Genomic DNA, 18,073 nt, shown 5'->3' with positions numbered 1-18,073 from the left:
AGGTGCAAAGTAAAATGGAGGCAGGTTGGATTGTGCATTCAGAGGCAGCAGCAAGTTAGTGTAAATGTGAAAAATGCAGTAGAGAGGAAAATGAGGTGACCCTCAGCAGGTTAGTGTCTGTTTCAGTATTGTCCAGTGTGGGAGGGGAGAGTGCAGGGCTGTGATAATTGTTCACTGCAGTATTTTGTTTAAAATAATTCCATGTTAAAATCATGTACTATACAGATATATTGCTCATTAAGTACATTTTTTAAATCCCATAAAACTAAATTGTGTTCAGCAAACTCCACCACATTCTTGTCCAGTGTGATATCAGGAGCCACTGTGATCATTTTCAAGTTTTTTTTTAATAATTGCAAGTTGAAATCACAACAACATCGCATTTAGTTCTACAGAAGCAGAATTTAAAAGATCCACAAAAAATAACATCAAATTGTTTTCAGCATACTCTCTCGGATTCTTGTACCTCTGTGATCATTGAAAAGCCAAAAACTCCACAGCGGCATTTATTTTGTAATTTGATGCTAAAATTATCAAAAAATTCCACTCAGTTCTACAAAAGCAGACTTTAAAGATATAATAAAATCTACCGAGTTGGTCTTAGATCAACTCTGTGATCATTTCCAATTTCTTTAATGCAGCAATAGTCCCATTCAGTTCTACAGAAGCCCATTTTCAAAATTCAAATGTTACACACCTGTATGTTACCTGTCAGTGATTGCCAGGTTGTCCCACGTTTTGTCAGTTAACTCTCTGGTTCAGTACTTTGGGCTGGCTTTCTGATAACTTTTGACTGTTTACTGTATTTGAACATACAGTATATTTCTTAGAGACAACTTTGTGTGTTTTATTTATGCTTTTATCGTGTGTGTTAAGCTCTTGTACAGTAATTATTGTGTCATTCACCTTTTTGTTCCAAATCCCTTGTCAAAATGTCCTGTAGGATTTTCAGAAGTCCTACAGGATTTTTAAGTTTACGATGAAACCTTTAGGATTCAGAAACCTTTCTAAAAATCCTTCCGAAATCCTATAAGAAAAATGTTTTTGTCTTTAAGGATTTCCTCAGTTTTATTGTAATTCTGTTTTAATTATATTGGTTCCAATAAATCCTTTAGGGTTCCCATACATTAAAACTCCAATGGGAATTCTTTATGAAGAAGTTTAGGTTTATTTTAGGATTTCCCTAGTCCTGTTGTTATTATTATCATTACTTTTGTTGTTGTTATTTTAATAATATTAATGATAATGATAATATTAAAACACATTTTTAAATACATATGACTCTTCTAATTCGTGAGTTTGAGATGGTGATAATGTTGTTTGTGTCCCTCACAGTGCAGTGGAGCTGGGAGATGACGCCACTCTGTGGAGCTGTGCAGAACCACAACAAGATGCGCTCTGTTGACGTCATCAGTCCGCGCCTCACGGAGGAAACGTGGGAAGACGGCAGAGTAAAGCAGAGCGGAGGAGGGTGAAGCGTCGCTCCACGTGAATCGGTGTGAACATGGCGTCGATTCAGGAGCCGGAGGTCCAGTTCGCTCAGAGATTAGCCTCCAACGAGAAACCCATCCGGACCAGGGCCATAAAGAAACTGAGGAAATATATAAATGCCCGGTCACAGAAAGCGGCAGGTAAGCTAGCCTGTCCGATTTAGCATGCTAGCTCTGACAGAGCCGGCTAACACAGCTATAAATGCTTAAATTAGCATTATTTCTGCTTTAAAGTGAGAACAGTCCTAACAAAACATAATGGTGATAATCTGTTGGTTAGTTTTCAGACTAAAAGATGTCTGATGTAAAGTGAGCTGACGCACTTTGTGTTCAGTCAATAGTAGCCTTGTTCACACGTGTGGATGCAAATTAGCTTTGAGGGCAAGAGCTCATCGTTGCAGCTAACTGAGCACTAATTCATGTAGTAATGATAACTGGGACATTAACCTTTGATACTGCTAGTTTAGTGGGTAAACAAGCAGTCAGCGATCAAAAAGTCAGTAAAGGTTATCGATGAAGTGTCTGATCATTCAGTTGTAGTGTAGCTAACTTGTGGCTCCAGGACATGTGTCACAGTGATGTGTCCTCTGTACAGGTGGATTCACAGGTGATGAGCTGCTCAAGCTGTGGAAGGGTCTCTTCTACTGTCTGTGGATGCAGGACAAACCCCTGCTGCAGGTATGTCTCACTGCTGTGTGGCGAGATTCAACGTGACTTTATTGGTTCTGAGGGAAATCTGTCTCTGACATGTGACCGCTTGAAAATACATAAAATCATTAAAAGACAGAGGGAGAAACACAGACATGTACGCCACATTCAGGTACATGAAACAACCCTCATATCACGTTGTCCTTCTTATGTTTGCTGATTGAGGAATACATTTATTTTTATACCTATTCAGGTTTAATTTCCTGTGTTTACCTGGACGCCTGTGTTATCTACCTGATGGACACAGTTAGTATTCTGAATGCAGGATATAAGGAGAGATTAGTGGAAATGTACAGCCTCATGCAGGTGTGTGAATGCAGAACACACTCATTATAAGCAACCTTTGGGCCTTCGCTCATTTGTGAGAAAGAGACTGAAGGACTGAATTTTACCTTGTGGGGCCGATTTAGTTACTTAAATTTTCAAATATGTAAAATTACAGTGACTAGTAGTTTTGAAGTGGCTTCTTATGAACTACAAAACAGATCTACACATATTTTGTACATATAGTATAAACTAATCACGTGGACGCTCTTATATTGTGTAAAGTTGCCTTTATTGGTTTTGGTATTGGTATTGGCTTTATCTGGTTGAACCATTGTGTGTTTTTCTCCTAATCATACAAAATAACACCTATTTGTAAAAACGTCTTTCTTCAACCTAAAAGCACAAAAGACCTGACAGAAAACGTTTTAGTCCAGTGAAGGTTTTGAACCTGAAGCTCCCACACTTTTCAATAGTTGTGTGTATTTTCCGTACATATTTGTCAGAAAGTCCTGTTAATAATTTTCTAGCATTTCAGGGCCGAGAGAATTAAAACTCCATATGAATGCTTAATATTGTAATTCTTGGATAAGTCCTGAAAAACACCTGTAGGGATTTTCTTCTTCTTCTTTTCTTTTGTGATCGACTGTCAAAAACAATCCAAACATTCAATGAGAAAAGATACAAACAGCGTAAAAACGTCACACTGAGAGGCTGGAACAGGTTAATGTTGGTCACTTCTGCTTGATTAAACAACTGCATGGATAAGCAGATTATCAATGCCGATTGATTTCTTTATTATTATTAACTAATTGACTGATTGTGTGCATTGCCAAACATGAGGTTGCTTTATGTTTTTTATAATAAAGAAATACTGAGTTAAAGACTGTTTGATTGATCTGATTTGCTATCAGCCACAACATTCCTCCTGGGTCCTGATGGAATGAAAACTTACTCAGAGTCCAAATCAAAGTCGACCACCTCTCTCCTGCTGCTCTTAATATTAAATGCAGTCTTGCTTTTCTTCTGCAGGAGGAGCTGTCGAAACAAATCTCCAGCCTGATCCACAGCTTCCAGCACGTAGACGGACGTAAGTTTCCCACCACACGATTCAGTGGAATCAGTCTTGAACTTTTTCACCACAGTGATGATGATGGTGTTCCTCCCTGCAGAGTTTTTATTCCTGGAGAGCTTCCTGCAGACCTTCAAGAGGGAGTGGACCGGCATCGACAGGCTGCGGATGGACAAGTTCTTCCAGGTGAGTGTGACGAGAATCCAGGATGAGTTTTAACTTTAAAGAGTTTTCACTCTGAACTAACTGAAGACTTTGAGGTTGTTTCATGACCTCCAGACATGAATGCAAATTTCAGGTTTTAATGACTTTAATCTGATGCAGTTTAAGTAATTAGAACATCAATTTTAAAAGTTAGTTGTGTATTTATGAATCAAATTCACACTGGACAAATAATCCAACACTTTACTCTACTGTTGCCTGTGTTCCCTGTTTTCTGGTGCTTTTAATAAAGGAAAAAAAAGACAAACTCGTCTTCTGGCGAGGGGTGGGGAATAAAATCTCCTCTCTGTAGAAATGACTCCACTCTCATCCTCTGTTTGATTGTGACTCTCCTCTGCGATGGTTGGTAAACCAGCTGGTTAGATTGGTGCATTAATGCCACCAACTGTAACTTTCACATCACGTGAGAACGTGCTAAGCAGTCCTGCTACCCAAATATTCACCTTGAGACTGCTGGATTTGCGAGATCACCTGAGAATCCAACACTGATTGGCTACATAGTCGGTTCAGATATACAGCAGAGACGATGAAGGGGAGGTCCCACAGTGGGAGTGATGTCACAGGTCGCCCTTATTCTGTTGGTTTGAACATCACTGGAGAAAATACAGATGAATAGAGGAACATGTTTCTGCAGAGTACATGTGATTACTCTTTGACGCACTGTTCTATCAAGACATCAGTGGTAGTTGTTTGAGAGTATTTTAGATGTTTTAATTTAATGAAATAATGGTGATTATCTTCCTCCGTGTCTCTAACAGCTGGTTCGCTTCATGTTCAGACAAACGTTTGAGATGCTCAAGAGGAAAAACTGGGACAGCAGGTAATGTATTAAAAACTGTGTGTACCAAACCTTTAATGTCATGCTCGTGTCACATTTTAAAGAGAGTAACGGTGTGTGTGCTGTCTCCTCAGCGTGGTGTCGAGCTTCCTGGAGCTGCTGACGGCTCAGCTCCTGCAGAGCAGCAGCGGAGCGCCCAGCGGGCTGCAGCTGCACATCCTGGACGTCTACATGACTGAGCTGGCAGCTGTGGGCTCAGCAGAGGTACAGAAACACACAAAGAAACTCGTGTCAGTGTGTCACACGCTGCAAAACTGAAAAATGAAGCCTCGTTTTCACTTTAAAGTTAGGAAAGAAAAATCAAGTACGATCAGTTTCAGCCTTCAGCTATTGAAGTATGAAACTGGAAATGAAGCTTCTGTGTGAGATCTCAAGCTGAATATCATTGTTTTCTGCTCAGAGCTTAGTTTCCATTTCCTTCAAAGGTCAGTTAGAGCAAAGAGATTTAAAAAGACTCTGTTCTGTCTCTGTTCTTGCAGATTGTTTAATTTGATCCATAACTGAACATTTATCTGACTCATTGTTACGATGTTCTGCTGATGCACTGATCAGTTGATCCGTCAGTCGTTCTTCAGTTTGAGACGACACGTTTACAAACTTCTGATTGGCGCTGTAATGGCGACAGGTGGAGAGCGTCTCAAATTTGCACTGCACTGACGCTTTTTACAAATGAAGTTCCTAACGGAAAAATAAAGTTCTTTGAATTGAATTGAATTGAATTACTCTCCAGAGATCTGTACATCTTTCTTTCCTCTTCTCAGCTCACTGCTGATCAGAACTTGACATTCATCGAGCCGTTCTGCAAAACAGTATCCAAAACAAAAGAGTAAGTCCACATCAGATCAGCTGCTCTGCTTCTTTTATTGTGACGCTGTTTCCAAGTAATGTGTTGAATTTATAATTTAGTGCAGCTCGTCTGACTCTTCACCGTCTGCTCTCTGTGTCGTCTGTTGCTTCTCCGTCTCTCCAGTCGGATTCTTTTCAGCGGCATCTGTACCAACATCTTCGGCACCATCATCGATCAGGCTCCCTTCGCTATTGATGACTTGATGAAGGAGTTGAAAGCAGCTCAGGCTTCAGACTCAGACTCTGGACAGGCGTCTGAAGAGGAAGACGAAGAAGAAGATGAGCTGAGAGAGAAAACAACGAGAAAACCAGCCGGCAAGAAGAAGACGGTGAAGCAGATTAACGGTACGTGTTAATCAGAAAAAACTGCACAGGGAACAAAATCTATCTCCACCCTTTGATTAGTGTCGCTCGGCAGACATTAAAGAGTCGCCCAACATTTTGAATTTTTGCTCTGATGAAGAGTTTCAGTCTAGAGGTGGGTGTAATTCATCGATGTGCCGATGCATCGCGATGCCTCACGTGACGATTTGGCATCGATTAATTAACGTCGATGCTTTGCCGCAAGACCGGAACAAGAAACACGTAACCGGAACCTTAGAGCGCGCGCAGCCCGGACTGGTTAGTGAGTGGGACCACAACAAACGGAGCAGTAACGTTAGTTTCGGTTAGTGGTGCGCACCATGGAGCCGCGCTGCAAACTCCCTCACCGATGAGCGTGAGTGCCGCTCTGCTCTGTGTTTGTGTTGTGTTCACCTCACTGTACTGAAGCTCCAGACTGAATAAGTTCACATGGATTCAAGTTCTCCGTCGCTACGACGGATTCCCGTCATTCAAACTTCACAGAGGCGACTTATGAGATCGATGTAGATCGGAGGAGAACAACTGTTGGCTGAGCTTTATTGACAGCTTGTCACACTCTACAGCCAATGGTATCGTTAACAGCGTGTGCTGCCTGACCAATGACAGTGCAGTGACCCACACAGGGCGGGAGCTAAACACGGAGCGGCGCTAACGTTTAGCTGCTTAGCTAGCAAGGACTCGTCGCGCTGCTACGTTATCAATTAGTTTTTGAGTTTAGTCAACACGTGAGAACTCGTCTGACACGGAGAGTCTCCTGTTGTGTGCAACATGTGTGAAATAACAACTACAGTCTGGACTTTGTCTGCAGTGTATCTGTGTAAACGGCTTCAGCGTCTCTCCTCCCCTCTGGCATCGTGAGTTACCATGGTTACAGGAACGCCCTGAAACTTTATAATGATCACTAAGAAGTTTTTGGTTAGTTTGACTGTACAAAATCATGAATGTAGCCTGATTGTAGCTCAATGCTGAAATCAGCATGTTAGTGATGACAGAAAGGTGATAACTCGCCATCAGACTGACAAGGATGCAAAAGTTGCTGTTTGTATGATGCATTTTTCTGGTAAATGATAAGAAGCTCACTTTAACAATATTATTAGTAATAATAATATTAATTAATGATAATGATGATGAGAAGAAGTAGAAAAATAGCATACTGAAAAGTTCTGTAGATGGTTGATTATTTGAAAGAGTAAAACTTGAGAGAAGCTTGGCCCAGTTTGATTTCACTGATTGAAAATTACATTGAAAAGACAAAAAACATTTTAAGTGTGAATAGAACAGCTGTTCAGATCCTCCTGTAGAACACTGGTGGTCAAATATTTAAACTATATTATTATCTTATCTTTTTAGCACATGTCAGGTAACGTGCCCTGTAACATGTTTCACAAATTATAAATTGGGAATATGACTTGGCTACAGCTCAGTCAAAAGATGTTTTTTTTTTTTTTTTGCTTTAATCCATGAGTTCAGTTGAATTATGCACATTTGTTCAGAGGAATGCAATTTGTTCCCTTGGAATATGGCAGCTTTTTTGTTAAGTTATCATCTCCATATTCCAGACTGAATAGGTTTCCATTTTCCATTAAATAAATTTGATGGAAGTACATATCTTGTTTACTTGAATTAATGAACTCATTAAATCCAGGGCAAGTGGAGCTTTCCCTGGTCAAAGTTAAGGAGGTCAAAGTGCAAATGTTTACATAGTCATAAAATAAAATATTTTGTGTCTTTGAAAAATACAAGTCAAATGTTCAAAAAACCTTGTTATTTACTTAATGAGTGTAGTTTTAGAGGAACTGAGTTAATTTATAGGCTATTTATTTACAAATGTAGCCACAGATGAAGACAAAATCAATCTTGTATGGAAAAAAGCATCAAAAATCGCAATAATAGAAGAATCGTGGCACCAATAATTGAATTGACAATCGTTATAATAGAAGAATCGAAGCTCCCATAATCGAATCGTGAGGTACCCTTGTTGGAACACCCCTATTTCAGTCGCCTCCAAGATAACGAGGCGCTACGTCACGTCCTCCTGACAGTGACGAACTCCGTCTGACAGCAAAATATGACAAAACAACATTTTTCAGGTGTGTCAAGAAAGCAAAGTGTGGAGCAACGTGTGTTTCCTCTTGAAAATGCGCAAAAATAATTTTCCCACTGAAATCCAATAACAATTACTCCCCTTTTTATAAAGGCTAGCCTGTTAACGTCTCCTGGAATAAAGAGATTGGTTCAAAGAAAATCTGTCATGAAATTTCCAAATTATTGACGTCTATCGTTTGTTGACTCGACTGTAGAGCTTCACTGACGACGTGATTTATCGGCCAGTTGATAACGGATTGGTGCTTTCAGCCTCATAACAGAAAGTGATTTCAGTGAGAATTAAATGGTTTATTTGTTTTCAGGCAATAAATCAGACGAGGAAGACGAAGATGAGGACGAGCTTCTTCACTTAGAAGAAGACTCGGACACAGAGGGACCCTGTGACGAGGACATCGGACCGGTCCTACAGGTGAAGCCTCTCTTCATTTATATTCTTTAATTCAACCTGTTGTAACGCAGGTTGTTTTATTCTACTCACGTTTCAGAAAAGCTCAGATGAAACTCTCCTTCCAGATGTCTGTGAGCGCATCATTGTTCAGAATAATTTTCTCTGTTTGAATTGAGTTTCTGCAGACTGATTGTTTGATCGAAGTGAAAATTGCTGCCTGTAGGGAAGAAAATAGTCGTGGAAACTGATGGTGTGTTTTTAAAAATGACTTGCAGGAATCCAAAGTGTTCTGAGGAAATTGTCAGTCTGTGTCGTTCCTCCTCAGCAGGTTTACATCAGAACAGAGTTTGTCTCTGTGTTTGATTTGAACTCATCAGGATGCCGATCAGCTCGTTAAGTCTCTGACGAGCTATTGTTCTTGTGTTTGTAGTTTGATTACGCAGGTCTGGCAGACAGGCTGTTTGGGTTGGCGAGTCGGAGCGGCACGCCGGGCAGAAACAGACAGAGACTCTACAGGATCGTCAGAGTGTGAGTAGCAGCTCCGACACTGTTCCTTTAAAACACCACACAATGATGTTGCAGTACTCGTGTGAGGAAACACGTGACGTTCATCGTTTACCGTATTGGTTCTTTACAACTTGGGTTTTATCTTTGCACACTTCGCAGTGGTCTCGATGAAGTTGTTCTCGCTGTGTCTGATGCAACTAACTAAAGGCAGCTGTGTTTTTTTCTCTTCTCTGGACTTTAAAGATGCTTCATGAGGAGCTGAGATTCAGCACCGTGTTTTTATTGTGAATCAGTCCTCTGTAGTCTCTGTGTGATTCAGTCAGTTCCAGACTCGCCCCTCCCTGTTACCGCAGACATTTTATCCACTACATTCAGTCCACGTAATGATCGTATCTGCTCGGTCTGTAGGAGACGTTGGTTTTATAAGAGGAGGGAGGTGATCGCTGATGAAAGCTGCCTCCAGGTCCACTAATCACAAAATGTACAGCAGCCACATTTCAACCAGCAGAGGGCGATCTGTATCACATCTATAGGGAAATATGCATGATTCAAATACTTGATTTACATCACTAAATTCCTGTTAACATCAGTAATTTGGTGGGTTAGTTACTCTGTTAGATCCAAAATAAGTAGCTGACGGTGCAGGTTTCTAAATATATATTTGTTGTTTTGTTTGTTTTTTTATTATGTTTTAATTTTTGGTTTGAAATAAATTAATGAATTCATCAGAGCAGAAAAGTGTCCATCTGTTTGATTCCACTCGTCAAACTGTCTGTGAGAGTAACAAAAAGCAGATTTCAGAGAAACCTCCGGCAGCCGTCTGTCAGCACGTCTGAACGCAGCAGACGCTGTGGACCGCATCGTTTCCCTCCAGGTTTCACTGAAGTGTCGGGTAGAAAACAAACGGCGTGTGTCTGTTTCTATCACACCTGATATTTTCTGCCCGGCAGCTAAAAGGCTTCTGGTCTCTGAACACAGAATGAAACATCAAACTCGTTCATCCTGCAGCAGAAAGTCAGATGAATTCGGCCTCATGTCTGACGCTGCTCCCGTCCAGGTGATGTTTATAGATGAAGACGGAGCTCGGAGGAGTCAGAAGCTCCATCACACCTGGATTTACTGCTCCGCTGCTCATCAGCCAATCAGCATTCAGCGAGCACACAGTGTTTAACCCTCTGATCTGCGCTGATGGTTCTGATTCTGAAATCTGCCTCCGCCTCTGATCGATCTCTGCTCAAATCCAAACTGACGTATTTTTCTTCTTTCTCTTCATGCTGGCCGACAGACTGCGTGACCTCAGTGAAGGTAGGAGCTGATGATCCTTCTTTAATCTGCATTAAATCAGACTGATTGACCTTCGACCTCACTCTTCATCTGTGTGGATTTTCCTGTCAGGTATCTTCCCTCAGGATGAGTATCCAGAGGAAGTTTCCACGGACGAGGACGACGACATGTTCGGCAGCCGGAAGAGGATGAAGAGGACGGGAGGTCGCGGGGAGGACGAGGAGGACGGAGCGCCAACATCCAAGAAGAGAAAAGGTTTCTTCATGTTTTCACCTTTTACCTTCTGACTGTGCAAACCTTTCAAATCTGAAACCAACGAAGGCAGCTAAAGGTTATCGTGAAGAAATATTAACTTTTTCTTAAACTGCTGGTGAGTTTATGAAGTACAAAAACATCTTTTATTTGTTCTTCATGTTTTCTCCCCGTAATATATTTCACAGTCTGACCTCCAGACATCTCCAGTTACTGCAGCGCTCCTGCAAATCAGTAATGTCCAAAACTTAACTCACAAAATCATCCGCATTGTTGGATGTTTCAGAAACATTTTCACTGCGTCCAGAAAACGGTTTGCTCTCTTACCTTCCACACACAAAAAGGAGTCACGCGTGTGAGCACGATAACAAAACATCCATTCTGACGTGACACAATTATAGTCGATTACTGAAGGAGTTGCAAAATGAAGACGATTATCTGATGCCTCTGCCTTCACTCGGTGCTTCATTCAATCTGACAACGGACTGAAATGGGTCTGTTGAAGAAAATAAATCCCAGAACAAAAACAAGACACTACAAACAGGGAGTACGATCAGCTCATGTTTTATTCATGTGGACAGAAGCAACAAAAAGACAGCAGCAGGTTTCAGCAGGTTGCTGTCAGATTTTCTTTTATTCAGTGTTTTCAGTTGACATGGAAAACACAGAGGAGGTTGAGAGTCGGCGAGCAAACCGTCTGTTCCTTTTACATAGTTCAACATGTGGGAGGTCGAGTCCTGCTCCCCAGATTTCATTCCAGCACTTTAACATAAACTTTACTTTTCTTGTCTTAAAATGACCGAAACCAGAGACTCATTTCTGTTTCTCTGCTGCAGAGCTGACTGCTGTGAAGTCGGCTAAACTAACCCATCAAGCCAAGTCAGTTTTATATACGTAACTCAAATTAACGTTTCTCAGCAGGCTGTAGAAACATGTCACCCTCCAGAAAAATACTCTTCAAAAGAACGAACCTCGAACACCTGATGAATTAAAATACCGAAGTTTCCACATCAAATTTCATGAAGTAGCTTCCAGAACTTTCCTCCTGATGTCGTCTCTCCCACAGAGATCAATATCAAAGTTTTCAAACGTCGTTCTGCACATTGAAGCTCAGACGTCACATTTGAGGAACAGAAGCACGTTTGAGTTGTTTTTGTAAGTTTTAACCTCTGACAGAGAAACACGTCGGCGCTGCATCGACCTGCAAACCTCTCAACTCCTCGAATGTTTGAATCTGAAGGGGAAGAAAAAAAAAGGCTTTGAAATGTAGAAAATGGAAAACAAAGAAATATATTTTAGAATTTAAGTTCTCTTGATGTAATCTACCGTCACGTTAAAAAAGTTGAACGTTAAGCGCGAAAAAGTGATTCGAGCTACAGAAACAAACATTGACGCCTGCGTGTACTCGCTATAAACACGTCTGTGTTGTAACGAGGGATGTTAATGATTACAGCGATTAATTGATTAAGAATTTAAATCATTTAATGTCTTTTATTGGCAGACAGACACAAATAAAAAATACTTTACAATAACAGATTGAAGAAACTTGCTTTTCAAATATATCCAAATAAAACACAAAATATTGGTGTGATTTTTCATCAATCATAGATCATGTCAGTGTTATATCATATATAATTAATGATCTATCGATTGTAAATGCAGTGATTGTTGATTAAAGGAGTTACTTAAGATGTGCATCCCTGGTTGTAACAGTGATTTGGGTCGGAGGGTTAATGTGAGTCTCTGAGCGACGTCGTAACGAGGATTCACCAACACGTGACGGTTTGTTTGTGATTATTCCATCGTGAAATAAAAGAAACACTTACAATCGCTGCCTGTCTTTGAAGTCGGACTTCAGGATGACTCGATCGTGTGTAATTGTTCCATCAACATCATGTAAATAATCAACATTCAGAAAACTTATTGTTGACATTTGTGAATTGATTCTGAATCGTACGTGAGAAGAATCCACATCCTTACGTGAGTCTTTATTTATTTTTTTAATTGACCTTTAATAAGCACAAATCAGATTCTGTTCTAATCTGAAATGTGTCGGTGAGTTCACATATTTGACCTTTTTAATGTACTTGGATAACGTTTCTAACTGGGGACATTTATCTTAAATAAGTCCCTCAGTTGGACTCATTACCTCGTTACAGCCGTGAAACTGGAGCAGCTCTGATCCGTCGACACAGGCGTCTGAGCGAAGCTGCCAATTAAAATCAAATGACAATACTGACGATAATCAGACGTTTTTCATCAGTTCCTGCATTCAGACGTGGATGTGTAATTACACTCTGTGTCAGATGTTAAGTACGGTCTGCGTCTGTATTCATGTCACAGCAGATTTGTCCAAAGTGTCAAAACTTTTATTTCTCTGTCATTTCAAACTTTTTTAATACGTCTCTGAGTTTCTTACAGCCACAAACTAGAATTATAATCAAGTAGAAATCACGATCGCACAACCTCCTCAACATTTTGTCCGTGAGAAATGGAGTGAAGTACATTGTATCTCGTTTCCATTTAATGACGAGGAACATTTGACTGATCTGATCTGTCTTCGCTGATTCAGGGAAGAAAAAGGAGACGTCGACACTCAACAAGCAAGACAAAGACTCTGCAAAAGATGACAGTGAACCGGCTGACCTCACCGTGAATGATGAAAACAAGAAGAAGAGGAAGAAGAAGAAGAAGAAGAAGAAAGCAGGAGAGGGAAGTGAAAGTGCTGATAAAGAGACTGAAGGTTCACAGACAGAGGGCGCCGTCTCGTCTGTAAAAGTCACGGATGCTTCGTCAGAAACTCTTCTTCTCTCTGAGGTAAATAAACCCTCAGTCACCGTCACAGAGGAAACCAGCGGAACAACTCCCTCCACGACTGACGACAAGACTTCTGAGGTCGAACCAGAACCGGAGACGTCCTCCCACGCCGATGCTACAGTGTCGGGGAAGAAGAAGAAGAAGAAAGGGAAGAAGGCAAAGTTACAAACAGACGAGGCTGTTGCTGAACCGCAGGCCGCTGTAGAAGAAGAGAGCAGAGCGGCCGGTCCGGAGGAGACGACCACACCTGAGACTGAAACCACAACTCCTGCCAAGAAGAAGAAGAACGCTCAGGAGGAGTTACAGGTTAATGGCGTGTCCACAGAAGAAGACGGACCAGAGAAACCAACTGATGCTACAACTCCAGGCAAGAAGAAGAGTAAGAAGAAGAGCCTGAAGGCGGATGAAGCGGTGACGGTTGAGGCTGAAGCAGAAGTCCAGGTGGAGGGAAAAACCACAGGCGCTGAAACCACTTCAGTTGTTGAGGAGGCGTCACAAGAAGCTGCCGCTGTGCCACTTAAAAAGAAGAAGAAGAACAAGCAGGAGGAAACGACCCCGGCTGTGGATGAAAGCATCGTAACACCACTGAAGAAGAAGAAAACGAAAAACAATCAGAAACAACCCACAGAGGACGTGGATGGAGCGGCAGCGGTGGAGGAACCCCCGCAGCTGGAGGATGCTGAGACACTGCCGGTCACCGTGACAACATCAGCAAAGAAGAAGAAGAAGAAGAAGAATCAGGCGGACGAGATCAGTGATGGAGCTGAGGCGCAGGAGGTCGAAGATGATGAGAAACCAACCAAGAAGAAGAAGAGGAAGATCCCCGTGACGTTCGAGTACGAGGCCGACGAGCTGGAGGCGGCTGCAGCGACCAACGGCCTCGCCGAAGAAGAGACGACCGCGAAGAAGACGAAACTGGTCAGTGTGAGTGTTCAATCTGACGTCAGACTGAATCAGCTGAGACGTATTTAACTTTCAACTGATTGTTTGTTTCAGGAGGCTGATGAGCCGTCCACACCTCTGAGCAGTAAGAAGTCACAGAAGAAGAAGAAGAAAAAAGCGACGCTGGGGTCGCAGTTCATCACATTTCAGAGCGGCGCTGCCGTCCCGACACCGCTCTTCTGTAAGACCAAGGGAAGCCCGGGCACGCCGCGGACCGGCAAGAAGGTAAACAGGAAGAGCTCAGCACGGATTTAAATAGAACAACATACAAATATGTATAAATAACTTGGACGAACGAGACTCTGGGTGATGATACTTTTTATTTTCCTCGTGAAATGTACTTTTTCAACACAACTATAATGAACTTTTAGTGTTTTTAACTTCCTAATATCTGCCCAAAAACCTGAGTTCAGTAATGCCTCACTGAACATTGAATTTGTATTTTAGCATTTTGGATCAAAGAATCTTAAGTGGATGAGAAACCTGTCTTCTAGAATGAATCCAAACTTGTCCATCATCTGTGTGGAACGTGTCTGTTCCTATGATTATAATGTCGCACCGTCAGTAAACACATCGGACTTCTTTTCTTTGTTTTTCTTCCACAGAAGAGTCAAACTCCCAAATCTGAATCCAAGAAGGTGACGTTTGGTCTCAAGAACAACAAGACAGCTGGTGAGAGATGAGATGTGTTTAATTGATAACAGACGTATTCAGACGGTGCAGGACGTCGACACTAATCTGTGTTTTTGTTTCATCTGGTCAGAGTTCAGGAAGACGGACCGCAGCCTGCTGGTGAGTCCAGACGGGTCGTCACGAGTCCCGTTTGACCCGCAGCAGAAACCAAAGTTTGGTGTGTTAAAGTCTCCGGTCTCCATCCGGGTCAAGAAGACCCCCAAGAAGACCCCCAAGAAGACCAGCGTCGGTACTGCGAAGAGTACTGCGAAGAGTACTCCTAAACGTCGCCCGTCGGCGGCAGACTTCTTCTAGCGGCCTCGCTGACGGACTGTAGATGAAACTCCTCTGAACTCTTTGACAGACTGATTTCAAACAAACTTGTTTTGGAGATTTATAAAGTATTTTTATGTTTATCTGATATCCTTCCGTGTTCCTTTCTGCCCGAGTGACTCCAGCTTTTAATAAAAGTTGCTCATTCCAGCTTTTCCAATTTTTATCTCGTCGTCAGTTTTGTTACTTAAACTAAATTCATATTTTGACCCGCGAACGCTCGTCTTCAACAGAACCTGAAGACATTTTAACAGAAAGTGAAAACTGAGAACGACACAAAAGAATGAATACACCTGAACACCACACGGCTCCTCGGTGCCTCCTCGGCTCGTTAACACACAGATCAGTCCTGATTATTTTCTGGGTTTTTTACCTTTTTTCTCTGGTGAACTCAAAGTGAAGACACAGAATTCTCTGCAGCTGTTTCACCAGCACTGTTCTCTTATTTTTTGTGTTAAAGGAATCATCAATAAATACTTAATTTCAGGAGGTAACATGTTACTGGACATGGTTAATTAAACTCTTTGGACTTTGAACACCTTCAGATTTGTGTTTCATGTCATCAGAATGAGACATTAAGTTTTATTCAGGGAGAAGAATATGAAGATAATTCATGTACAACAACTTCTTGACAATTAATAATCCGTGATCAGGAGGTTATTTTGGATGAAGTTAGAAAAGTGGCAGGGTCCGCCACATGTAAACAAGGAGTTTGTTTATTCAGACATTTCTCTGCTCATTAACGTTTTGCAACAAAACTACGGACTGCTCCTTTAAATACAAAATCAGTCATCATTTGATCAATCATTAAATCAATACGACTTGCGTACAGAAGAGTGAGTGAAACAGAATATGAAAATAAATAATACAAATGCTAGTTAGATACATTTTCTTTATTGAAATTAAATGTATTTTCGACGTCTCCTGTCAAAACTTACCAAAACCTGATGGGAACATGAGAATGACGTTCAATCAAACAGCTGGTTAAATAAACAAAACAACAACAAAGATTTTATTCTGTAACAATTAAACAATTTATGATTTCACTCTCAAACATGTTGTCACTTTGACAGAGAACGAAATATTTCATGTTCGTTTGTGTCTTCCTTCCTTCAGGACAAACATCAGCATGTTTGTTTTAATTGTATTTTTCTTGTAATTTATTAATTCTGTTTTTAAGAAGTCGGCTGTTAAAGCTTCCATGTTGTTGTTTTCTGTTTCCTGTCTGCAGCTTCTGACGCTGCGTTTCAAAGTGTTTCATCATGCAGAGAAACTCTGACTCAGAACCTTTTAAAGATCCTACATATATAAATATATATAAGTATAGTTTATAATAAGCGCTCAGTGTGTGGGGGAGGAAGTGAGTCCAATCTGAGGTGTTGTGAGTGTGAAGTCAGGAGGAAACACTTGAACACTCTGTTGTTCCTCTCAGCAGGAAAACTCTGGAGTTGTTTACTCGTCTGAAGTTGGAGTGGAGTGAGACAGATAACGAATATAATCCAACAATAACCAGAAACAAGAACACCTCCTAATTATTTCAGACGGCCGTGGAGCTGAAAGAGAAGCAGCAGCACTTCAGAATCACAAAGACGCTGTTGGCTTTATTATCACACGAGCTGAGCGGCTGCTGAAGTGTTCCTGCTGCTTCTCTCAAGAGGAGAAACTTCAGCGGCAAACTGATTTTTCATGCAGTTTTTGAGATTTTGGACTATTTTGCTTCCCTCAGATGTTTTCTTTAAGATCTGCTGCAGGACAATTTCAGTCGTCTGGACATTTCTAATGACATGTGGAGACATGGACAGGACGTGTGTTTATAACGAGACGTTGGGACAGGAGTGGACAGAGATCACATTTATATTTTTTGGACATTTATGCAAAATAGCACATGTTTAATCAGTTTACAGAGAACATATTTCACACAAATGAATTGTCTGGATGTAACTAATCACCTGGAGAAGTTTTAAAAACTCTTCTTAGTCCTGTAAATGTTTGTGAAGTCATCCAGAGTCTCTCCTGGTCCAGCCTGACGTCAAATCAAAGAGTTGGACTGCCGACATGTTTTCGGGCTCCTTGTGAAAGTTTCTGAGCTCCTCAAGCTGTCAGAAGCTCTGCAAGTGCTTCTGTCATTGATTTATAATGTTTAAAGTGTTTATTTAATCTAATAATCAGCCTGCAGACGAGCTGTAACTGCACCTGTGAGCTGGAAAACACAAGTCCACATCATACAGTCTCACATGGTCCACGTTCAAATTGAGTAACAATATCAGTGAATATAAACAATTAGCACGTTTTTCTAATTAAATATAAAAAAAAAACACCTTTAATGACCTCATGATATCAGTGACATTAATAACAGGAGCATTAAACTCATTATAGTTCTTTATTTCAGCATTCAAACTAAATAAAACAGTCAGAAACAAACACTGAGGTGGAAAAACAGCCGATACAAAAAGCATAAAACGACATAAACGTGCATCATTTCTACGTTTCTGAGGCAAATGAGCTGTCAATCAAACGGCTGCCATCTTTGGATCTCCGGCGTTGAAGGATGATGATGAGGATGATGATGAGAGGACTCTTTTGTTTGTTTCTCACCATTTAATGATGAAAACTGACTCAACATGTTGCTGAAATGTTCGACTGGACTTTTGGGAACAAGAGGAGACAGTTTCTGTCTGAGTCGGCCAAACTTATCTTGTTTATTTGTGTTAATTGCAGCTTGCTGATGTGGTTTTATGTGGAGACGGTTTGTTTGGCTTGTGGTAAATTGCTGGTTTCAGCCTGATGAAAACTACCTGATGACGAGGAGGCGTGCACACCTGACAGCTGCTACCTGCAGAGGACAAGAAGACGACATGTTTATCAGAGTCTGTAGACGTCGAGTCAACTCGAGACGAGAAAACATGAATATATCTGTCAGCGACGTGTCATCAGCAGTTTGACACGAAGTCTGAAAAACATCTTTAAAG

The 18,073-nt window shown here is 41.1% G+C and overlaps 1 protein-coding gene across 1 annotated transcript; it reads left to right on the top strand.

Annotated features, from left to right (window-relative positions):
* Positions 1–1,414: 1,414 nt before the first annotated feature.
* rrp1 (ribosomal RNA processing 1) lies at positions 1,415–15,270 on the top strand. The gene is made up of 16 exons (XM_030429048.1): positions 1,415–1,631; positions 2,086–2,168; positions 3,495–3,552; positions 3,635–3,720; positions 4,515–4,576; positions 4,669–4,798; positions 5,356–5,420; positions 5,565–5,785; positions 8,212–8,318; positions 8,728–8,825; positions 10,090–10,109; positions 10,200–10,343; positions 12,913–14,075; positions 14,154–14,324; positions 14,705–14,771; positions 14,863–15,270. The coding sequence occupies exons 1-16, from the start codon at positions 1,505–1,507 to the stop codon at positions 15,084–15,086; spliced, it is 2,826 nt and encodes a 941-aa protein (XP_030284908.1). The 5' UTR covers positions 1,415–1,504; the 3' UTR covers positions 15,087–15,270.
* The last annotated feature ends 2,803 nt before the right edge of the window (positions 15,271–18,073 follow it).

Source organism: Sparus aurata, chromosome 9 (assembly GCF_900880675.1).
Source record: "Sparus aurata chromosome 9, fSpaAur1.1, whole genome shotgun sequence".
NCBI lineage: Eukaryota > Metazoa > Chordata > Actinopteri > Spariformes > Sparidae > Sparus > Sparus aurata.
The sequence above is the reverse complement of the archived record's forward strand: the minus strand, read 5'-3'. Positions and strand labels throughout refer to the sequence as shown.

Excerpts from the sequence above, each read along its gene's own strand:
- rrp1 (XM_030429048.1), top strand. The coding sequence starts at position 1,505 with ATGGCGTCGATTCAGGAGCCGGAGGTCCAGTTCGCTCAGAGATTAGCC. Across the intron at positions 10,344-12,912 it reads AACATCCAAGAAGAGAAAAG|GGAAGAAAAAGGAGACGTCG; the intron begins GTTTCTTCATGT and ends TCGCTGATTCAG. Across the intron at positions 14,325-14,704 it reads CGCCGCGGACCGGCAAGAAG|AAGAGTCAAACTCCCAAATC; the intron begins GTAAACAGGAAG and ends TTTCTTCCACAG.